Source organism: Neophocaena asiaeorientalis, unplaced genomic scaffold (assembly GCF_003031525.2).
Source record: "Neophocaena asiaeorientalis asiaeorientalis breed wild unplaced genomic scaffold, Neophocaena_asiaeorientalis_V1.1 scaffold680, whole genome shotgun sequence".
Classification (NCBI taxonomy): Eukaryota; Metazoa; Chordata; class Mammalia; order Artiodactyla; family Phocoenidae; genus Neophocaena; species Neophocaena asiaeorientalis.
In genome coordinates, this window is record NW_020171816.1 from 243,351 (window position 1) to 268,361 (window position 25,011).

At 39.2% G+C, this 25,011-nt stretch overlaps 1 protein-coding gene across 2 annotated transcripts in view; it reads right to left on the reverse strand.

Annotated features, from left to right (window-relative positions):
* RBM6 (RNA binding motif protein 6) overlaps window positions 1-25,011 on the reverse strand; it is a 111,116-nt gene that overhangs the window by 66,559 nt on the left and 19,546 nt on the right. For both annotated transcript variants that reach the window (XM_024737470.1, XM_024737479.1), the window contains 4 exons: window positions 22,930-23,038; window positions 17,578-18,856; window positions 15,618-15,707; window positions 14,269-14,338 (listed from right to left, as the gene is read on the reverse strand). In XM_024737470.1, coding sequence (XP_024593238.1) covers window positions 14,269-14,338; window positions 15,618-15,707; window positions 17,578-18,856; window positions 22,930-22,973 — 1,483 coding nt within the window. In that variant the 5' untranslated portion in view covers window positions 22,974-23,038. The remainder of the gene's footprint in view (window positions 1-14,268; window positions 14,339-15,617; window positions 15,708-17,577; window positions 18,857-22,929; window positions 23,039-25,011) is intronic.

Sequence of the window (25,011 nt, forward strand, 5' to 3'; positions counted from 1 at the left end):
AACTTTAAAATTGAGAACAATTATATAAAATGTGTATAGGAAAAAGAACTAGAATTAAATACAATGAAGTTGCATCTAATTCAGAGGTCAGAGACAAAAGTCAGCATATGAGATGAAAACCATGCATTTTCAATATCATACTTGAACACCCCAAGGTGAAGAACAACATACCATCTCTCAATATAGGTTAAGTCCAACACTGCCAGTTTTTCCTCCAGCGTCGCAACAGATCACTTTTCTTTTGGCTGACACCAGATGAAGAGGTTGGCTTGCATTTAAGGGCCATAATGTATGAAAAATATATCACTTTAAATGACAGAATCACAGCCAGCATAGTGAACGCTCATACTCAGAGAAAACTGGAGAGACCACCTGAAGTCATAGCCGAGTCACATCCCCACCTCTCATGCTCACTCCATGAGAGGGAAAATGGGGTGTGGGGTAGGGGAGAGGAGTTGAGCAAGCACAGGTGAATATACAGAAATCTGAAAATGATGTAATGTGACACAACTGTAAACAAAAATGATTACAGTGGTTGTATTGAGATAATTGTGATTTTTTTCCTTTAGTTCTCAAATGTAATTTTATAATTCACAGAAAAAGTTCTAGTAGACACAGAAGATGTTCCACTCAGAGACCTAAATGTTCTGAAGACTACCAACCAACCTTGTATTCAGAATTGCTAGGAACCATCTGGAATCATCAAGATGGTAAACTCAGTGTTAACAGTCCCACAGACAAATTCTCACCTAAAAAGAGTAATAAAAAAATCTCTTTTATTACCTTTTTCTTCCATCATCACATGCTGGGAAGAAACCTGGTGTGCTGATGGGTCTTTGTGGCTTATTTGTATGACTATTAAAAAGCATATCTTTCTCCATTTTCTAACCTAAATGTATAGATTTCTCATAGAAATGTGAATGCTCCTTATACTTTTTTTTGCAGTTGAGAAGGATGAGAACAAGGCAAAGGAAGGAAATCTATAAAGGTAATATTAAATTTTCAATTCTTCTCCATCTTCATTAACCATGTGGTTGCCTGTTCCCCAAAAAAGTATCTGTGATAATAGCTAACCAGGTGCTTAGGGGAAAACAAGGTACAGAAAACAAAGCCCTGATAAATAATATCCAATCCCAGAACTAATTCTTTAGTCTCTGTCCCTAGAAAAGCTGACTCAGTGATGCTGACAAACATGCCCCTTGATCATTCAAGCCAACTGTTAGTCTATACCAAGCCCTGTTTTCATAACAGTTATACACCAAGATTTTTGTTTAGGCAAATGAGATGAGCAGCCCTATATTCAAACTGACCAAGAAAAACCCAACTAAACATAAACAAGTCCAGCTGAATTTCCCATTAGGAGGGTACTGGTTGACTTTGAAAAAGGCCAGAATATACACACCAACTATGAAATGTAAAAAAGAATCAGGATTTTAAAGGACACAGGCAGAGGGAAAAATTAATTTTTTAAATGTTATTGGGTATCTTTGAGGAAAAAGAAAACACAGGGATTTTCCCCTTTAAACAAGGAGTAATATTTCTGTGGAAACAAAGCATTATGAATATAAAAAGCACCATGAAAAATATTAATAGAAATTCAAGAGGGCTTAGTTCTATCGGTCTTGTTTTCCTAATTCCATTTCACTGGGAATATAGGTGTTTAGAAGAAAAGTAAAATATTATCAGGTTAGAGATTTTAACAAAAGTCAAACAGAACTGATCCAGGTATCTGAATTTCCATCAATGGAAATAACATGACAAAGGAGGCCTGTGTGAAAGATTTCCAACAGGTACTTTGCTATGTTAAAACCTCAAATGAGTATGTACCTGCAGCTTTCATTAGGAAAATTAGGAAAATATCTGACTTACATGTCAAAATACCATCTGGGAAAAATGAAATTGGCCTATATGAAATCATCACTTTGACATCTTATAAGCACTTTCAATTCTCTCTCCTTCAATTATGCATATAAGGATTGCTGGTTTATAATAAGACAGATGAAACTATGAAGATATGCACTGATGATTACTTGCTAAATTTTTGAAAACTGCATATGGTTCTATTTTATCTAGCTTTCCATCTGCACCAGATGGTTATTTTTTTTTTAATATTTTTTATTGGTTTGTATTTTCAAGTAGTTTTCAAAATCCAAAATTAATCTTAGGGTCACTTCATCCTGATGATGGTTCTCGGGCCCAGATTAACATTTATTAGGAAATTCTCACCCTTATTCAACTCATTTCAATTCCACTGACATTTACAACGCTATGTGAGCACAGAGGAGGGGAGGGTCCTAGCCCTCAGAGAGCTTAGCCTAATGGAAGAGTTATGACAAGTAGATAAGCATAGACCATCTCAAAATGCTATGTAAGTCAAAAAAGGGAACTTTTTTTTTTCTGAACTATAATTGACAAATAATATTGTATTACTTTTAGGATACAACATGATGATTTGATATATGTATATACAGCAAAATGATTACCACAATAAGTTTAGTTAACATCCATCACCATACACAGTTACGATTTGTTTTCCTTGTGAGGGGAACTTTAAAGATCAACTCTTACTGCAACCTTCAAATATCCAATACAGTACTGTTAACTATAGTCACAACCCTGTATATTAAATCCCCAGGACTTTTTAAAAATCTGGGAACAACTACTCTTTCTAGAGCCAATGATCTAGTTCAATTTTTGTTCACTTGAAAACAAACAAAAAAACCTACAGAGCAACCATCAGGAATAAGATCTGAGTTTCTCCCCCCAGCTAAGAACACTCCAACCTGACAGGAAAGATGGTACAGGAGTGGCAAAAGGATCACCCAAGAGAGGAGCAGCATCAATGCTGAAGCAAACTGCCCATGCAGAGAGATGATGCCAGAACAACAGAGGTCCCAGACTAAGTGGGGGAGGGGGATATTTTCATTTCTGTACACCCAACACTAGCATAATACCCGGCACGCGGTGGCACTCAGTCAATGCCACATCACTTGTAATGAGTATCTTCACTGGAGCAACACACAAAGTAACTTCTACAGTTATGTACATAGGCAAGAAGCTACAGCTAATTCATCATGTGCCCTCAGGCAAGCCACTTCTCTCTGGGCTTGGGTTATCTCATATGCCAAGTAGCAATGATGGTACTCCTTTGCAGGGTGGTTTCAGGGGCGCATGAGATAATACATTTCAGTACCCCTGTGCTTCTATTACAAAGCACTCTCAGGGACTAAAGATGAGACAGCTGTTCCTGTATTGCTGCTAACTTACTGACAGCACTTGTCCTCCATGCAGCCATTTTAAAATACAGGACTGGGCTTCCCTGGCGGCTCAGTGGTTGAGAGCTCGCCCGCCGATGTAGGGGACACGGGTTCATGCCCCGGTCCGGGAAGATCCCACATGCTGCGGAGCGGCTAGGCCCGTGAGCCATGGCCGCTGAGCCTGCAGGTCCGGAGCCTGTGCCCCGCAACGGGAGAGGCCACAACAGTGAGAGGTCCGCGTACCGCAAAAAAATAATAATAATAATTTTAAAAAAAAATAAATAAAATACAGGACTATTCTTGATTAAGATTTACCAAAACCTTTCATCAGATATGCTTGTACATTGTCAAACATACTCATCGTCTGATAAACAAGGTGAGCCCTTTCTAGGACTTGATATTAATCTGAAAGCTAAAATGAAAAATTTTCTAAAAAATATAGAATTTTAAATTACTTACAATTATACAAACAGAACACTCTACTCCCTCAACATAACACCATTGCATAGTCTTAGAAATTAAAATTAAGTATGTCAGAATTTTTGACAAAAATTTCTTGAGAGGATCTACTCATCCAATATTTTATTTCCAAAGTTAGCACATACATGTTAACTAATGTTAACTAATACTTTCAGGTTGAAGAAACACATCCCAATACTTACACAAATATTATTTAACCACCAATTCACACATAACCTCACACATTGCTACCAGGAATTTTTGTAGCTTGGCTAATATTTTCTTCTTTGATTTGAAGACAAGCAAAGGCAGGAAATCATTTAATCTGTGACACAAATTCAATTGCTCGGTTATTAGGAAAAAACTAATGAAGCTTAAGCTTCATTTATTAAGCAATGATTTTCCTACCCTGTCAGGGACATTTGATTCATTTTTTAAAATGATGTTATCTAACCAACAAGGTCCTACTGTATAGCACAGGGGACTATATTCAATACTTTTGATAAACCATCATGGAAAAGAATATTAAAAAAGAATGTCTATATGTATATAACTGAGTCACTGTGCTGTACAGCAGAGACTGGCACAACATTGTAAATCAACTATACTTCAGTTAAAAAATAAATAAATAAAATTAAAATCATCTTATCTAGTCACTTTCCCTCACCAGAGAGCTATGAAGTACTATTCAGCAGCTCCCACCCCAACTCCTGTACCATGGGATTTTCTAACATGTATCCGACGACTGTGACAACCAACATTCATTTCTGATAAATGCAAAAGCACTGGTGGGCATTCAAATAAACATGAAAGGAATTTTTTGTTTTGTTTTACTTTGTTTTTCCTGTTCCCCCTGTCCCTAAAACAACTCAATGAGCCGTGAAAGATATAAACCAAGCCAGTAAATAACTTTTTTTTCTCTTTCCAGTCCAAATCTAGTTTTTAAAATCGTGGTCAAAACAAAAACAAGGGCTTCCCTGGTGGCACAGTGGTTGAGAGTCCGCCTGCCGATGCAGGGGACACGGGTTCGTGACCCGGTCCGGGAAGATCCCGCATGCCGTGGAGCGGCTGGGCCCGTGAGCCATGGCCGCTGAGCCTGCGCGTCCGGAGCCTGTGCTCCGCAACGGGAGAGGCCACAACGGTGAAAGGCCCGTGTACCGCAAAAAAAAACAGAAACAAAAAACAGTAGGCCCCACAAAACCAAAAGAGGCAATACCACAACAAAACTAACATTCTTTCAACAGAGCCAGGACTAAGTTCTACAAATGAAATATTACCATTTCCCCTATCCTGGTTCCTAAGGTACATTTTGAGGTGGTTTGGAAGTCACATTTCAGACCACTCTAAACATCTCAAAGTGCTCCAGATCATTTAAAAACTCCCCTGAAGGCAAAGCAGCCCTCTTTTAGTAAGGCGAAATAGTAGAGAAACTTCCCCAATACTGAGACTGAAATAACCAAGACCTTCAAGGCCTCCAAAGCTCTCCTATGTAGAAAACAGCTTCTCTCTGAGAATTTACAAATTCTTACAACCCAACTCCATTTTTAGAGGTTGAAAACATTCTTTTTAAAAAATATGCATTGGGGGCTTCCCTGGTGGCGGAGTGGTTAAGAATCTGCCTTCCAATGCAGGCGACATGGGTTCGAGCCCTGGCCCAGGAAGATCCCACATGCCGCAGTGTAACTAAACCTGTGCGCCACAACTACTGAGCCCACATGCCTAGCACCCGTGCTCCCAACGGGAGAAGTCACTGCAATGGGAAGCCCTTGCACCGCAACAAAGAGTGGCCCCCGCTCGCCGTAACCAGAGAAATCCCGTGGACAGCAACGAAGACCCAACACAACCAAAAATAAAAAAAAACAATAAAAATAAAATAAAGTGAGTCTTTCATAGACAGCATATAGTTGGATCATGTTTATTTAAAAAAAAAAATGCATTGGAACAGAGGTACAATGAGCCTTCCAGAAAGCACACAAAAAAGGTCCATCTGTATGCATTTTTCTCTACTTCTTGTCTGATCATTTCCTATAATACCCATGAAAAGTCTTGATTTATTTTACTTCTCTGAAACTCAGGGGACATCACTTTATTTGCTGATCTCTTTGACCAGTGATTACCTTCAAGCATTCACTTAGGTGTTATTCTCTTTTAATCCTGTTGCCTCTGAAAGTTGTCAACCAGTTTTCAAGAAGGCTTATTTTTTAAAATTGAGATGTAATTCACATACCATAAAATGCAGTGGCATATTCACAAAGTAGTGTAATTCAGTAGTGTACAATTCAGTAGTATATTCACAAAGTAGTGTAACCATTACCACCAAATAGTTCCTAAGAGGCTTGTATTTAAATTAGATAGAAGACCTAAGTGATAACCTAAGTAAGAAACATGGAAGTAGGGAAAAATTGCTTTAATTTACATTCTGAGCTTAGAGAATGTAAGCTAGAAAGGGCGAGTACAAATCAGATGTTCTGCAAGGGGAAAGTTAAAGGAAGAAGCCAATGTACTTTAAATCCCATAAATAGTTTTTATGGATGGCCTCTATCTACTTCCCATTGAAGGTAACTGTATAAATGACTTTTCCTCCCTGGACTGAAGCTGGGACTCAAGCAGGCTCCTGCACTATGCAGGCTGATTAATGACTCTTTTCTTCTTGCTACCGCATCAGAGGGAACTCTTCAGTGAATTCTTCTAACTACCAAAAGGCACAGGAAACCCCATACAGCCTTATACAAACTAAGATTCGGCCAAAGCCACCTAAGCATTTGACCAAAAAGACAAGTGAGGACTATAGCAATTCTACCTAAAGAAGAGTGAGGAACTCAGAAAGGCAGTGAACTGACACAGGGCTCTAAACAGAGTTCAAACACCTTCTGCATTTCAGAGAGGCAAATTCCATCTCAGCCAAATAGTTCTAGGGAAGAGAATATAACCTGCCAATTAAGGCATCTGCTCATCACTGTCATGCTATACTGTCTGTTCTACCTACAGATGTCCTGTGTGGTTTAGATAGAGACCTCCAATGCTACATAGTCTACCAACCAAAAATTGCCAAGCTGGTGGTTCCTGCTTATGAATAAAGTGATGCCTTGGGTTGCGAAAGATGTCCCATTCTCAGATCCAGATTAAGACTCTACACCCAGGACTTCCCTCGTGGCGCAGTGGTTAAGAATCTGCCTGCCAACGCAGGAGACACAGGTTTGAGTCCTGGTACAGGAAGATTCCACATGCTGCAGAGCAACTAAGCCCGTGCACCACAACTACTGAGCTTGCGCTCTAGAGCCTGTGAGCCACAACTACTGACCTGTGTGCCTAGAGCCCGTGCTCCGCAACAAGAGAAGCCACTGCAGTGAGAAGCTCTAGAGCCCATGAGCCACAACTACTGACTTGCATGCCTAGAGCCCATGCTCCGCAACAAGAGAAGCCACTGCAATGAGAAGCCTGCGCACCACAACAAAGAGTAGCCCCTGCTCGCCGCAACTACAGAAAGCCCGCGCGCAGCAACGAAGACCCAACACAGCCATAAATAAATAATCAATCAATTAATTAATACCATATTAAAAAAAAAAAAGACTCGACACCCAAAAGCCCCAAGGAAAGGTAGCATGCAGGGAGCCCAATAAAAAAGTCAATAAAAATATTAAAACTTCCCTACCAGGGCTGCAAACTACCACTAACCATCCTTGCTAACTTAAGGGGTTTTAATAAGGAAGCTTAAATTGAAGAATAAGCCAGCTCCCAGAATACAAAATGAGTTTCATCTTAAGTGTTAGGAAAGTTAACTACCCCAAAGAAAAAGATTAAGTAAAACCGGAAATTATAAAGTCTTGCTTTCCAAAACAGTACTGGGATTCTACTTTAAAGTCAGCAACAAACCCTCAAAAGTACCCAGTCCTGACCAAGCCCTGAAAACATACTTATATCCTCTTAGGCTACCCCTCCCCTTACTAGCTGACAGACCTAAACTCAAACTTCCCTTAGTCACTAAACCTTAGTGCCTTACTGCTCCTATAAATTCTACAGGGACCTCAAGCTATCATTCCCAATAGTCCAGTGAGCCCCTATTCTGCAGTAAGTACCACACCACCTAATGAGGTTCAGAATACATCATCATCAGAGACAACTCGCTCATGTCTCTGCTCATGGTACTTAGCCAAGTTGTCCATTTCCAGAGTCTACACCAAGGTAATCTCTCAGGAGAGGTAATCCCTTAAAGTGATGGTAAGAGTCACAAAACATCCATATTCTCTAACAGGACCTTCTACTCAAAGTCTTTGGGGTGGGAAACGTTAAAAATGAAATAAGACCAATCCCCAGGTAATGCCAAGGATGACTAAAATTAACCCTAGTTCCAGCACCTCTCCCCAGTTCACCTGATCCCTCTAGGACCGCATCACAGGATTCTTCTCCAGGTGTACTGTTCTCCACTCAGCCATAGAGTCCATCCACTGCCTCCACAAGACCCACCCAGCCCTAAAAAGTGCCTCTTGGCTTTCCAGACATTCTTATTTTTAAAGCTCAGCCACCTTTCCTTAAGGCTCATCTGTAAACACCCTCCCCAAATGTGGTACCAAACCCAGTAAGTCTCCTGGCTGAAAACATCTTCTGTAGTTTTAGAGATGTGACAAGTAAGTGTGATATTTTCTGATTTGTCAGTTTTCCCCTAAGAACTAAAAGTTTTACTTGTCTATTCTGTAAGTGCCAGGAAAAAGAACCAAAAACGTGTATTTGCATTTTCCAACTATAATTTATTTTTTCTAAATGATGTTGAGCTACTCCATCTGGAATACCATAAACTATGCATGTTTTGTATCATCCATGTCAACCCATTTCACAATGGATTTCCGCCCCTAAACTGAAAGATTCTCTTAGAGTTTTTTCTTTTCTTAAGGAAGGCACTTCTGTTTCATCAACACAGACGTAAAAACTCAAACCATTTCAATTGTGAAAAATGAGGATATGAGCCTATTCCCTTAATAAATGCAGAGAGCCTCTGACACTTTCAATATACCCAAAATGCTAGGGTACGAGACCAAGTGACTCGGTTGCTGCAAATGCTTACTTCCTAAGAAGAAATTTCCTTCACAGGGTCACAAAAACTGTGTCCACTCACTATATGAACACTGACAGAATCAAAGCAAGATATTGCTTCTTCCTACTAACACCACCCTATTAACCTTCTAACTTTCTGACACTACTTAATGAAGCAGTACTAAAACAATTCTGTAGCACTGCAGTTTACTGTAAGAGAGTTACTTTCTATGTCTGAGACTTATTAGGAAACATAATCCATAAGCTATATTGTTTTTACTTAAATGATACAAATTCCTTTGGGAAAAAAATCACAGCAAGCTTTATACTGTCAGTATTCAAGTCCATCTAAGAATCAACAGCAGTTCTGTCTGCATTCAAATATCAGAAAAACACTGAGAATGAGAACATCTACAACCATTCCAAGACCTCTGGAGGAAGTATGCTACATAAACAGAAAGAACAACTAAGAACATAAAATAACATCAACACTACTCCAGTTCCTGCCCCAGCTCTGTACAGGAGAACTGATATCAGGTAGGCAAGGCCCTGCCATGGGCTCCTAAGGCACATATGCATTAGGCTTTTCTACTTACTGAAGGTCCACTTGCTTACTGTCTATTTTAAACAGTGCAAAAAAGTTCTAGAATAAAGACTATAAACAAATAATCGAATGCAATCATTCTCACAATTCAGGGTGCATCAAAAATCGCATGGAGGGGGCTTCCCTGGTGGCGCAGTCGTTGAGAGTCCGCCTGCTGATGCAGGGGACACAGGTTCGCGCCCCGGTCCGGGAAGATCCCTCATGCCGCGGAGCGGCTGGGCCCATGAGCCATGGCCGCTGAGCCTGCGCGTCCGGAGCCTGTGCTCCGCAACGGGAGAGGCCACAACAGTGAGAGGCTCGTGTACAGCAAAAAAAACACACATAAAAAAACTGTAGATGGCATCAGTAAGCTAAGAACTGACAAATCCTCATTTCCACTGATCCCTGATCGGGGAACTAGATCCCACATGCGTGCTGCAACTAAGAGTTCACATGCCACAACTAAGGAGCCTGCCTGCCGCATCTAAGACCCGGCATGACCAAATAAATAAATAAATACATAAAATAAGCATTAAAAAAAAATCACATGGAGGGCTTGTTAAAGCAGAGATTGGTAGGCCCCACCCCCAGAGTTCCTGATTCAGAAGGACTAGAAAGGAATCTGAAAATATGTATTTCTAACAAGTTAGAGGTAGTACTGACACTGCTGGTCCAGGATCCACTCTGAGAACCACTGCTCTATAGTTTGTTGACAGAAATAGTTCATTGTAGTCTTTATCTTGCGAGATTTCTGCTGATTGTTTTAAAATAGGATACGTCAGATTTATGTCAGTTTTTCACATTTTTATTGGAAATAATTTCCAAGTTACAAAAAAAGTTGCAAGAACAGTACAAAGAACACACTCATATGCCCATTACCAGTTTCATCTATTGATACATGTTGTCATATCTACTCCCTTGCTTCTCCATATTCATCAAATTTTTTTTCTAAACCCCATGAGAGAAAACTGCATACATCATGGTCCTTTACTTCTAAAAACTTCACTGTGTATTTCCTAAGAATAAGGATGTTCTCTTACATAACCACAGTAGTTACCAACTTCAGTGAATTTAACATTGATACACCACTGCCACAATCAATATATAGAACAGTTCCATTATGCCCCCCAATTCCCTTATGCTTCCATTTTACAGTCAACTCCTCCCCCAATACCTTGGCAACCACTATCTTCTATTACTATAATTTTTCTTTTTCCAGAATGTCATATAAATAGGATCATACAGTATGCAGTATTTTTTTAAATTATAATCAAGTACAGAGAACATAAAATGTACCATTTTAAAGTGTACAATTCAGTGACATTAAGTACATTCACCGTGTTATGCAACCATCAGCACTATCTAGTTGCAGAACATTTTTATCACCCCAAAAGGAAACCCCATACCCATTAAGCAGTCACTCCCCTTTTCCCTCTTCTCCAGCCCCTAACAACCACCAAACTACCCAATCCATTTTCTGTCTCTACAGATATGCCTATTCTGGATATTTCACATAAATGCAATCAGACAATATGTGGTCTTTTGTGCCTGGTTCTTTCACTGAGCATAATGTTTTCAAGGTTCATTCAAGTTGTAGCATGTATCAGTACTTTATTTCCTTTCAGGGCAGTATGTAGCCTTTTGAGTCTAGTTTCTTTCACTTAGCATAATGCGTTTGAGATTCATCCATGTTATTACATGCACACACAGTTTCATCATTTTTGCTGCTGAGTAGTATTCCATTGTATGTGTATATCAGAGTTTATTTGCTCAGTCACCAAAAGACATTTCATTCCTGGTACTTTCCCCAGGAATATAATCATGTAAGTCAAGGTACTTTTACAACTAATAGGGTTATTATATATTTGCACATGGCAATAGAAAAACTCAAACGTACACAATATGTGTAGGTTCACAGTCCCTTATCTGCAATTCCAAAATCCAAATATCCCCTAAATACCAAGTTTTTGGTAAATTTTCAGTGAAGTCATTTGGAGACAAATCTTAATCTATATACTACACTTAGTCTCTTTATAGTCATCTTCTTAGTAAGAATATTCATTTTGCTGCAGAAGTATTACGTCTGATACACATCCCACTGGGAGAAATAATTCATGTATGAGCTATGTACCACATTACCTTTCTATATTCAAAAAAATTCATAAATTCATCTGATCCCACAGACTTTGGATAGAAGTTGTGGTCCTGTACTTACACAGCTCTAAATGAGACAAAAATTAAACTGATATTACTTGAGTCAGTGAAGAGGCATTAATGTTTTCTCTGTTACAGACTAGCTCCCCAATACATCAACTAAAAGGATGAACTCTACCCCACAATCCCCCTCTTATGATCAACATCCATCCTACATGGTCTCTGCACGTTATCCTAGCCTAAAAAATTGACTGCCATTTATAAAAGACACCATTTCTAACAAAATTCACACAAAACCTTTGAACAAGTAAATGTTAAAGTTCTCAGAACATCTGATTGTTTCAAGGTATGTTCTTCAGCAGATATATAAGAGTGCACGGCTGTGAAACCTAAACTACCCTTTAATGCACCTCACCTGAAAGGAGACCACAGCTGCTCTCCATATACATTACTCCACATACACCACATTATTCATTCCAGGCATGCTGGGAACCCATCAGGGCCTGGCAGAGTGTCAAGAACTGGGTAAACAGGAGGGAACAAGACAGACGAGGCTCCTGCTATCATGGAGCTAACTCTCTAGTGAGAGGAATAAGACACACAAAACCACTAAGAAAAATATCAAAGTGATAAATCCTATGACGACAAACCAAGATACAATAAAAAATGACTGAGGAGTGATTTTAGATTGGATGGTGAGGCAAGGCCTCTGAGAGTTGAAACTGAAGTCAAGAACTAAACCCCAAAAGACAAGTGAGGATCAGTGGGAAGAGCAGTGCAAAGGCCTTGACAGAGAAAGAAGTCTTTATTCGCCAAGGACTAGAGAAAGGCTCAGTGTGGCTAGAGTATAATAAGAAAGGTGGAGAGCAGTATGGGATGAGGTCAGACAAACAGCCAAGGGCAAACTCATGCAGGACTGTGTAAGTCAAAACAAGAAGTTGGGAATTTCTTCCAACTGAGATGGAAAGGTGTTAAAGGGTGTTAGGCAGGGGAATAACATGATCTGACTGATAATTTTAAAAGTTCATTCTACTTGCCACACAGTGATGTAATATGGATAACATGGGACTGGTAATCCAATCCATTCATTTTAAAAGGTATATATATATACACATATATGTATGTGCATATATATATTTTTATTACACTATCACCTCATATATTAAAATGCCAAGAAAAGTACATTTCCTGAAAGCTGATTTATTTTTTTTAAAACCACTGTCCTGTCTTGAATGATTTCACATGTGTATCAATATCTCTGGTGTGCCAGCTACAATTTTAATAGCTACCACAGCCAGGAAATTTAAGAACTCCCTCTGTGAACCATGTAAGTTAATGTAGGTTTTACTCTGCTAATAAATCTGACAATACACATAGAAAGTCAATGACTACTACAGAAATGGAAGAATTGCAATTGCTGCTATTTAAACATCAAGACATGTCTTTTTCCTAAAAATACCAATACTTAACGAAAGCACAGTTCATGAAACAACATAAAAGCTGAAATTATTGCCCTATGAGTCAAAAAGCAACGGCAGCCTATAAATTCTATTTTTAATTCCCAAAGTTAATAGTAAATCAAGAAAGTCTGTATGAGACACATGCCCCTCCCTGCCAAAAAAGTGGTGTGCAAGAACAACTTAACTGCTCTTAGTCATGTTTCCAAAAATTTAGAGTTGACATATTTAAAACAAAGAAACAATAGCTTTCTGAGAAATAATACTTCTGAGTTTGTTGTCAAATTACAAAAAAAAAAAATTCTGTACTTAACTCAAACACCAGATTATTTCAAGCACAAAAATTTATTTGTGCTTGAAATTGTGGATAGTTCTCCTCTGTAGAACCAATTGAAAGAAGCTATCTAGTTAATGCAAAAATTTTATTCCATGGTAAACTGTTTAAAAGTAAACTACTCAAAAATATGGCTTACTCTTACTTGAAGAGTTCTTTAACATGAATTACTGAAATTCTAAGTTTTGTGAAAAGACTAATGCTCTACTTCTTCAATTTAAAATTCTGCAAAATAGATCACTTAAATATTACCTTTATTTTTAAACCATTTTATATGTGTAGTCCTAAAAATATTGGTCCAATACCTTGAGTGCATGGCATTTCACTTTTTTTTTTTTTTTGGCATTTCACTTTTGATTACTTTTTCTGTAATAAGATTTGAAGAAACTGACCAAACTTGGTACTCTAAAATACTAGGAGGATATTCTGAAAATCTAATCAGCAGTTCAGACCACAGAACAGAGGTCAAAAAGAAAGCTCTTCTGGATCTATTCATGGGTTTCAACAAAATAGCTGTTGCAGGAGTCTGTTTGCAGAATAAGACTAAAATTTCAAGAAACCACTAATTTGTACAATTTCTCTGGAAAGTTGAAAATTCCACGCTGAAGAAATGAAATGTAAAAGTTTACATATAGTAAGATAATTAAAATCTTACCAGGCTCAAACGTAAACATTCCACCACCATGAAGAACATAAGCAGTAAGTTTAATGATTCAATTATATAAAATATATTTGGGGACAAATGCTACAACACTCACTTTATATCTCACAGGCACTCAGAAGAACTGGAACATGCATCCTTATTGCCCATGTGTGGAAGAACATCCACAAAGAACCACAGCTAACACTAAAGCTGGCTGTTATTAGAAGGCATCAACAGGAGACTTCCGAAAATCTTAACTATGGTTTCTTAAAAAAATTTTGAGTAGCACAAGATGCAGAGATCTGACAAAGACTCTTCCTAACCCAAGGCTGCATGCAAGTCGTGAAACTCACCTGTGTTATACTCCTTCAACTGCAAGTCCTTTACAGGCATGCCATCAGGAGTCCGAAAGGCATTAAGAATCTGCAAGAATATGGTATGTACAGTAATGATACACATCATAATCAAATACTGAATATTCTATTCCCCCTAGTGGCTTTTATTCTACATAATTTAAAGCTATGATTACTTTACAAAGGCAAAATTGAGCCATACACACTTCAGGCATTCAAAAACTGCTGAATAAGCAGAACATAATTATTTTACAATTCTCAAGTACATAAAAAAAGCAGAAGAGCATAACCTCAAGAACTCAAGCTCTGAAATCAGACTGCCTGTATTCCAAGCCTCTCCTGCTCATGTGCTGTGTAACCTTTCAGCATCCGGATTCTCATCTTTTAAACATAAGATGATGCACTGAGCTCTTTCCAGTCCAGGGCCATGGCACCTGAACTCCCTCAGCCTGGTCAGTTCTTCTCCCCATTTTCAAATGGACTGTTCTCTCACTTGCATTCAGGCCTGGGCTCAAATGTCACTTCCTCAGTGATGTCTTCCCTAACTACCCAATCTAAAATAGCCTATACCCCAATGATGCTCTAAACCCTTACTTTAGTTTCTTTAAGGGCATTTATCACTGCTTGATTTTTCTTTTTTTTTTGGCTTATTTTTTATTATCCATGGAAGCAGTGACTTCATAATGTTCACTGCTATATCACTCAGTGCCTAGAACACTGCCTGGAATATAATAGTGCTTAATATTTGGAATGAATGAAGAAAGAGTATATGTTTCATAGGATGTTGTGATAATTAAATGAACTAATGCTTGTAAACATCACACACTGCCTAATACAGAGTAAGGCACTGTCTGCTCTGTGTTGTATATTCTTACCAAACTCTTCCTTAAGGTCATCCATAGTTTAGTCACCAAGTCCTTTACCACTGAGGAGTTAGGCAGATCCCAGTTTTTACTACTGTCAATAAACTGCATCTTTATGTATCTTTATGTAACTGCATCTTGGATCATCCCCTAAAGGACGATTATCAGGCCTAAGGACAGCAATCGTTTGTCATAATTTTTTTTTTTTTTTAACAAACCTCACCTCAGTTGAGTACATGTGTAACTGGTGAAAAATGAATGAGCTCTATGGATTATACCAAAGCCAATTTCCTGGTTTAGCTACTGTACTACAGTAATACAAGATGTTGACACTGGGGGACGGGCAGGAGAAAGCTGGGTGAAGGATAATCAAGATTTCCCTGAATATTTCTTTACGCTTTCCTGGGAATCTACAATTTTTCAAAATTAAAAATTAAAAAAACAATTTTAATTGATGAAAAGAAAGGAAAAGAAAATAAGCCTTACCTCTTCTTTTGATGCATTTTCAGGAACCCCATTTAATCGAATAAGCTTGCTTGGTTTCTCCTCACTTGGGCCAGTCCTATAATCTTGATCCTTGAATCCAGAATAAAAAATTATTTTAGAAACAAATACATGTTAATGCGCAAAATGAAACAACATGAAATACAGGTACTCAGGATCAAAAATCAAAATGACTTACATCATATGAAGATATGAAAAATTATAATTGTCTATTTTTCTGAGTTCCAAAATTTGATTTCTTTCTTTCTTTTTTTTTTTTTTTTTTTTTTTTTGTGGGATCTTAGTTCCCCGACCAGGGATTGAGGCCAGGCCCCAGCAGTGAAAGCGCTGAGTCCTAACCACTGGACTGCTAGGGAATTCCCCAAAAATTTGATTTCAAATCATTAGAATACAAGTGTGCTAAGATCCATGGTCATTGAGGCAATTTTAAAACAGTAAAGCAGAAAATTAAGAGAAACAACACTGAATACGACTTTTATAAACAGGAAAAAAAATCACCTAGATTCTCAGAACTAAAATTTTCTTTTCCTGAATGAGAAAATAGCAAATAAATAAATAAAACCAGATGTTACTTATCAAAGGTGTCATCTATAAACAAATTCCAGAACAGTCAAAAGGTGTCATCTGACAATTTAACTTAACAGTACAATTCAGAGAAATCTGCATTTTCCATATTCACAAAAGTCTCAGCTCTCAGGGCTTCCCTGGTGGCACAGTGGTTGAGAGTCTGCCTGCCGATGCAGGGGACGCGGGTTCGTGCCCCGGGCCGGGAAGATCCCACATGCCGCGGAGCGGCTGGGCCCGTGAGCCATGGCCGCTTAGCCTGCGCATCCGGAGCCTGTGCTCCGCAACGGGAGAGGCCATAACAGTGAGAGGCCCGCGTACCCCACACACACACACAAAAAGTCTCAGCTCTAACTGATTCTTTCATTTCAACAGTTATAAAAAGGGTTTAACTTTTGGGAAAAAAAAGTCTCCTATAACTATGTGACCACACCTCCCAGTTATGCCTACTCTCCTGGCACAATTACAAATAGTGCCCTCTTTTACTCTTTTTTTTTTTTGCAGTACATGGGCCTCTCACTGTTGTGGCCTTTCCTGTTGCGGAGCACAGGCTCCGGACGCGCAGGCTCAGCGGCCACGGCTCACGGGCCCAGCCGCTCTGCGGCATGTGGGATCTTCCCGGACCGGGTCACGAACCCGTGTCCCCTGCATCACCAGGCGGACTCTCAACCACTGCGCCACCAGGGAAGCCCCCTCTTTTACTCTTGAAAGTGTCCTGACTTGAACAATAAATTATATGGCCATCCGCCTCTAACATTCTCAAAATCCATTATTTGGTTAGCATGTCTTAGAATTACTGTCCAAAATAACAGAAACTTCAATAGAGATGGGTAATACCTATTTTAAAAGATAATATTTTCAATGTCCAACTGCAAACATAATTCTCCTCGCTTAGATTACATATACATTAGATTATACATTATACATACAGAAATCCAACATTTAAGTCAATTAAGTTAGCTTCAATAGAATACTTGCAACATTAATATCACCTCCTCATAACTAGGTATTCTCTATCTCTATATCCTAGGTATTTTCTAAATGAGTTTAAATAAGAAAATGAGCCCTAAACAGCCACAGGCCTGACCGTGTAAGAGTTGAGAGAATCAACTCCCAAAGACAAATACTTTCAAACTAAATTATCCCAAAGCATTTCGATCAGTACCATCAAGCAAAATAATGAAGAGACGCACATCAAAAATATGATCTGAACTGAGGGCCCTTTCTCTAGAGATGTACACTGAATACAAACCTTGCTTTTTAATGGATGTACAAAGTTAAGACCTAGGACTAATGGTCCTGGACTCTACACTTCACCCTTCAGAAAAGTCTTATGAAAAAGCAAAATTCAAAAAAGCAATCCACTCCATTAACATACCTGAAGGTCCCGTTGGGCATCTTGGGAAGTTTTGCCCTCTGGAAAAGACTTGCTCTGGCCATAGCCAAATATCTGGCTTCCTGGAAGCCTGTGATCCACATCACGGTACTCCATGCTTCTGTAATCAGTGTCTTGCCGGCCAAGGAAGTCCAGACCACCTTCTTCTTTAAACATACCAGCATCCGAACTCTGTTGTTCACCTCCAGAAAGCTGTGACTTGTCCTGGTCTTGAAGTGGACTTTGGCTGGTCTGAAAGTCTGGTGGAGACTCATGTTCAAAAGCTACACCTTGTGTTTCTCCTTCTCTTGTTTCTGAATGCTCAAATTCTCCCTTCTGAATGCCAAAAGCAGGCCTTTCTGTTGTATGGTCATGTGCAGATTCTTCTCTCTTGTTCACATTCATACCAGAATGTTCTCTATCTTGTGTAGAGGGCTGAATGTAATCCAAAATATTTGGATCCACAGAGGGCATCTCCCTATCTTTAAATTCCATACAAGGTCCCACCTCTCTGCCCCTGAAGTCCTGATCAGTCCTGGACCGGTGTCTACCTCTGAAATCTGAATGTGGTGTATCCCTGTCCCTAAAGTCTAGATCACTAGTACCTGAACCTCGGCCTCTAAAGTCCATCTGTGTTCCGTCTTTGTCCCTGAAGTCCAAATCAGATACATCTCTATTCCTAAAATCAGAACGGGACTGATCTCTGGTCCTGAAATCCAAATCTGATATATCCCTTCCCCTAAAATCTGCATGGGATCCATCCCGGCCTCTAAAATCTAAATCATAAGCGCCCCGGCCCCTGAAGTCAGGTGGAGGAGCATCCCTACCTCTAAAGTCAACAGTATGAGCATCCCTGTCTCTGTAGTTCATGTGAGATGTCTCCCTACCTCTATAATCCATAGAAGTACCATCCCCACCCCTATAGTCCATAGGTGGTCCTTCTCTATCGCGAAAATCCCCAGAATGTATGTCCCTACTTCTGAAGTCCAACTGTGATGAATCTCTGCTCTGGAAATCAGAAGATGAAAAATCTCCCCCCCTGAAATCATGTCCAGGTCCCTCCCCTCCTCGATAGTCACCATGCTGTCCGTCTCTAGCTCCATAGCTGAAAGAATGCTCCTCTACATTTGCAAAGGGAGGCCCCGAATGCCCCTGGAAATCAAAGGGAAGTGAATCTCTGCCAGGAAAGTTGCCAGAGTGTCTCTCTTGAGCATGACTCTTAAGGGGAGGAGGAGGATAATCCCTGTTCCACCCGGGAGCAAACCTTTCTTCTTGGCTCCCACTGTAGAAACAAAGACAGTGTTATTCATATTGTCCAGAGAGTTTGAAATCTACACACCAGCATATTCTTCTCTAATCACAGCACATTCTTCTGTAAACATTTTTTTTTTTTGGCAGAGTTCTGTAACAAGGTCCTAGATCTGCAGAAAACAGCAATGTTTTGCTATTTTAAGACGAAGTGGCGTAGTAAACTTTTATATTCCCATTTCAGAACACGAGGAAAGTCAACACAAGGTTTTCAACATGACTGCTGCAGAAAAAGCTTTCACCCAGTCCTGCAACAGGGAAAATCCGCAACACCAGATAAGCTAGCAATGGTGACACTCTACAAAAATTTCCATTTCCTATAGCCAGGGAACTCAGAATTCCAAGATCAGCATGATGATTCCTATACATCAGAAAAATCAATGCACTGTAAATTTTATACAGTAGGTTTCAGGAGGTGTCTTTCTCATTGGTGCATACAGGAGTAACATTCCAAAATATCTGATTACAGCCACAGTATGGACACCACCCAGTCAGAATGGATGCAGGCCCAAAATGAAGAAACACTGGCTGTAAATCACTAGGAGTATACCAGTGTTCACCAGCTAAGCATCAGCCCTGGCTGCATCTAAATCCTAGTTCTACAGTGGCTCTGCCTAGAACTGCTCTCACCTGGGTCCTATTATTGTAACTACTCAAGAGTATCTCAGAAGGCAGCATGAATCATGCCACAAAGCATGTGTTAAGTCGACTAAACCAAGCAACAGCATCCAGGAGCTTAATACTGAAAGGGACCTAGAGAGAGCATTAGGCCTTCAAGCATTATCACCAGGTCCCAAAAAAAGAAGCTGATTTTCTAGATTCTAATGCCTCATCTAATTTTTCATGGTAATACAATATATTTTAAAATAAGCATAGTGTTAAATTCACATTCTCAGTTTACAGAACTCAAGAGATAAATGAGAATTGGCCCAATCTTTCATACTACCTAACTTCCTCCCTTTGTCTTAAGCTCCAGACCATTTTATACGTTTTGACTTTGGTAAAAGATTAGGGAATTTAAATAGGCAATTAGGTACCTAGGATACTGAGCTTGAAGGGGAGGGGAGAGAAGGGCATGAAGAAGGAAAACATGAAATGATCTGAATGGTTACCTGCTTTTTAGCAGTAAAACAAAAGTATTAAGAGATCAAGTCCAACTCAGTTCTCTCCTTCCAGAATATACAGGTTCTATTACATGACCCTTCTGAACTCAGACTACACTGCTATAGAAAGATTCAACAGACAACTGCTTCTGGGTTACTCAGTGCAAGCAAAACAGTTACAATGCCAAACTCTTTCCAAAAAATAATAGGAATTTAACAATAGTAACCTAAACAGTTGAATGATGCATATTTAATGGATTTTCAGAACATGGTAACTTCCAATAGCTCCTATTAACATTAGTTATATCTATGGGGTTCATCATAAGAGAAGCAACTTTAAATGTTCTTCATAAGTAATACAATATAACACTAAAATTAAGACATTACCACTAATTCTGGTGTCACCCATATTTAAAATCATTCAAATCCCAATAGTTAGGGACTTCACTGGTGGCGCAGTGGTTAAAAATCCGCCTGCCAATACAGGGGACACGGGTTCAAGCCCTCTTCCAGCAAGGTCCCACATGCCATGGAGCAACTAAGCCCATGCGCCATAACTATTGAGCCTGCGTGCCACAAAAATTGAGCCCACGTGCCGCAACTACTGAAGCCCATGCGCCACAACTACTGAAGCTCACGCGCCTAAAGCCTGCGCTCTGCAACAAGAGACGCCACTGCAATGAGAAGCCCATGCACCGCAACAAAGAGTAGCCCCCACTCGCCACAACTAGAGAAAGCCTGTGCGCAGCAACAAAGACCCAACACAGACAAAAAATTTAAAAATTAATGAAAAAAAATCCCAATAGTTAGCTTGCAGGAAGACTTAAGCCTCAGCAGACACTCACAGGCTGAGTACTGAGGTATCTAAAGCTACATGTTCTCTGACCAGAACACATCCAACAGTGTTTTTGAATACTACCCTAAGGATTACCTTACCCTCTTAAGTGGAGAAGATCAAAGAGATCTAGAGTAACCACTGTACTAGGGTTCTTAGAACTGTATTTTATGTAGACTATTCAAGAAACACTTCTATTAGTATAAAATAGCAGTGGCTATGAAAATCATTTTCAACCAAATTTTAAAAAATTTTAAGAAGATGAGTTGTTAAAATAAATACAAAATTATTTTCCTGCAAGATACCTTTTTCACCCAAATTAGTCCCCCCAAAAGTTATGCTATATAAACTATGTCTCTTTCTGGTCAAAGATCTTAAAAAATAGCATGTAATGACTTATATTTAAACTAAAATTAAGGTGGAGAAATACAATTTTAAATAATAAATTCAAAGAGAAAATGTTCTGAAAAAAAATTTTAAGTGATGCAATAGAGCTAAAGTTACCTAATTCCTGAAGGCTTACAGGAAACAGCCTTACTTACAAATAATTATCCATAAATATAAGTAAAAAGGAGAGATTTTTAAATGTTAAAGTACAAACTCACTAATCTAGACTAGGGATCTGCAAACTTTTTCCATAAAGAGTCAGACAGTAATTACATTAGGCTTTGCAGTTTCTGTCAGAACTATTCAACTCTGCCATTGCAGCATGAAAGCAACCATAGACAATTTGTAAATGAATGATCAGGGCTATGTTCCAATAAAACAAAAACAAGCTGCAGGCTGTACAGCTTGTTGTTGTTGACCACTGATCCAGACCTTAATATTGTGAAAGGAAAAACATAACCAGCATCACCACCACTGCTTTAATTTAAAGACCGCTAAGCAGAAAGTAAATACCCCTTTATTCATGAAACTAGTTTTACTAAATATTATACGGATTTTTTTTTTTTTTTTTGCGGTACGCGGGCCTCTCACTGCTATGGCCTCTCCCGTTGCGGAGCACAGGCTCCGGACGCGGCCACAGCTCACGGGCCCAGCCGCTCCGCGGCATGTGGGATCTTCCCAGACCGGGGCACGAACCTGCGTCCCCTGCATCGGCAGGCGAACCCTCAACCACTGCGCCACAAGGGAAGCCCTATACGGATTTTTTTAAAACTTAGTTCTCTCCCTAAATTTTTCATTGGAACCCCAAGCTTCAAAATAATAAAACATCTGTTGAATTTGCACAAGAAGATCCTGCAGACTGCCAATCAAAATTTACTAGTAACAGAAGTTTCAATTAGAACATAAATTTTTTTTTTTGGCCACACCACATGGCTTGTGGGATTTTAGTTCCCCCACCAGGGACTGAACCCAGGCCCTTGGCAGTGAGAGTATGGAGTCCTAACCACTGGACCACCAGGGAACTCCCTGGAGCATAAATATTTTTTAATGTATAGCTTTAAAGGTCAGATTTCTTTGCCACATACCAAGTAAAGCCATAACAATCATATTCCAATTGTAAACACAATGCAAAAGTTTTGAAATACCATCATCAGTGTTTATTATACTGGCTATAAAAAATTAACTTCCCACAATTCTAAAATATAATCCATTTACAACTGAACGGTACCACCTTCTCCACTTATCTTTGTACCTAGTAATCCTTAAAATTGAAATGTAGCTTAGAAAATTGCATCGAGTAATTTTTCTTTCTCAGAACTATTTTTGGTAGCTGAAACACAATGTGTCACAGGAAAGACAGAGCTCTGGATTCTAGACATAAATTACTGAATTTAATGAAACATTTACATACATTTATGTACATTTTTTACTAGCTTTCCTTATTAATCAAATATGTATTACTTTGCTAAAAGAGACAAAAAATATTTTTAGAAATTGGGGGATTTTGTTAATGCTTTTAAAAATGCTAAAACACAAAACACTCGACACACTGGGTATTTAGTCTCACAATCACTTTAGAAATGACTAGAAAAATTTTAAATAGTTTCTATTTTTTAAAAATCAGAGCTATTTCTAGAAAATATCCCTCTTTATGGTAGGCCAAAAATATTATACTGTATCATTAAAATACTGACATTTCAATATTCAAATTTAAAGACTTACCGAAAAGGTCCTGTTCTGTTAGCAGATCGAGAATCCCCCCACATCTCTTTCTATGTCAAGAGGGTCCAATAAGTAGATCCTTGCTACCAAACTCTGGTTATCACAGTACCTGTACAAAACAAACCACAAAAAATGAGTACATTGGAACATGAAGTAAAGAATAAAACAATTTCCTCCTGTTTGGCTTATCAGGGAAAACATCAGCAGGTATAGTTTTGGAAGTCACTTTTAAACATTTACATGTTAATTTATAGCAAGAAAAATACATTTTAAATTTAAAATGTGCACTCTAGGGCACCATCAACTTCTCAATGTACTAAGAATGCTTCATAATATATTTACTAATTTTTCTGGCACCCATTCTATCCTCCTTTTCGGAAATAGCACCTTAGCATAAACACCACTCTCAGTCTGTGCGGCTGATCCTACTCTATTCAGCCTGGCCAATCAGAATAGTCTATTACCGGGACTTCCCTGGCTGCCCAGTGGTTAAGACTCCAAGCTTCCAATGCAGGGGGCACAAGTTCAATCACTGGTGGGGGAAATAAGATCCCACATGCCAAGCAGAGCAGCCAAAAAATAAATAAAAAGTAAAAAAAAAAAAAAAAAAGCAAGAAAAGAATAGTCTATTACCTCACCACAGTGATTGCTTTGAAGATGGGCATGTAACCTAAGGCTGAGAAGTCATCACAGGACCTGTGCTCCAGCTACTAAAAAAGTGGCAAACTTTTTTTTTTTTGGCCATACCATGAGGCCTGTGGGAGCCTAGTTCCCCGACTGAACCTGGGCCCAGGCAGTGAAAGAGCCAAGTCCTAACCACTGGACCACCAGGGAATTCCCAAAAAGAGGCAAACTTTTATGACCTTGGATTTGGCAATGGTTTCTTACTATGACAACAAAAGAAAAAATAAAGTAGACTTCATCAAAATTGAAAACTTTTGTGAATCCAAGTACACTATCAAGAGAGTGAAAACACAACCCACATGTCAGCAAAACAGCAGACTATGAAATTCCAAAGCCTCATTCCTCAACAGAAACATCAAAAAACAAGCAGTCTGAACCAACTTTGTTGTAGCTTTAGAAAACAGTCAAAGCTTTACAACAACCAACTGAACACTCAATCAAGAAAAAGTCATCCTCGGGACTTCCCTGGTGGTCCAGTAGTTAAGATCCGGCGCTCCCAACGCAGGGGGCATGGGTTCAATCCCTGGTCAGCGGCACTAGATGCCGAATGCCGCAACAAAGATCCCACGTGCCATAATAAAGATCCCACGAGCCGCAACTAAGACCAGGCGCAGCCAAATAAATAAATATTTTTTAAAAAGAATAAAAAATGAAAAAGTCATCCTCAAAATAATAGGAAAGTTTTTTGGTGTTTTTACGGATCCTTGCCCCACCCCCACCCCAGCATGGCAGTGGTTCTTGTCTTGAAGGCAGCCCAGTTTTCAGCTCCCTCCCTAAACCCAAGGGAAACCTGATTTGTAAATTATTGTGTACATCTGTTCTAATCTGTATGGGGGCTATCTGAAGGACTGATGCAAGGTACTTGCCTCTGTTTTACCTAACTCAGAACTCTGGGGGGAAAAGCGGCAGGCACTGCTAATAAAAGCTGCAAAGCAGACTACAGACTCACAGATATGGAGAGGTTGGGGTGAAAACACTTTGGGGAGTTAGGACATTCCAAGGCACCATGTATATGAGAAAATTTAGAACACCACAAGCATACCCAGACACATGATCAGACAAAACCTGAGAAGACTCTAAGCTTTCACCTCAGGCTGATCTCTAGGTTCAGAGCAAGCCTAGCTAAGTGTTGAAGGAATGGCTCCAGCACAGAACCAATCTGCAAAAACAGAGAGAGGTGGGTTTTTCTTTCTCTTATTTTTGTTGGTGTGTTTTTTGTCCATTTTTGTTTTATCTGTTTGAGCTCCTAGCATTCAAGGAAATCTTGGTTAACACATTAGATGAACAAAGGCTAAGAGAACAGGTGTCAGTGATCACACCTAAGGAATAGCCTTTGCAAAAATGGTATAGGAAAAGAATTCTATATCTAGCAAAACTCTCCTTCAAAAATGAGAAAGA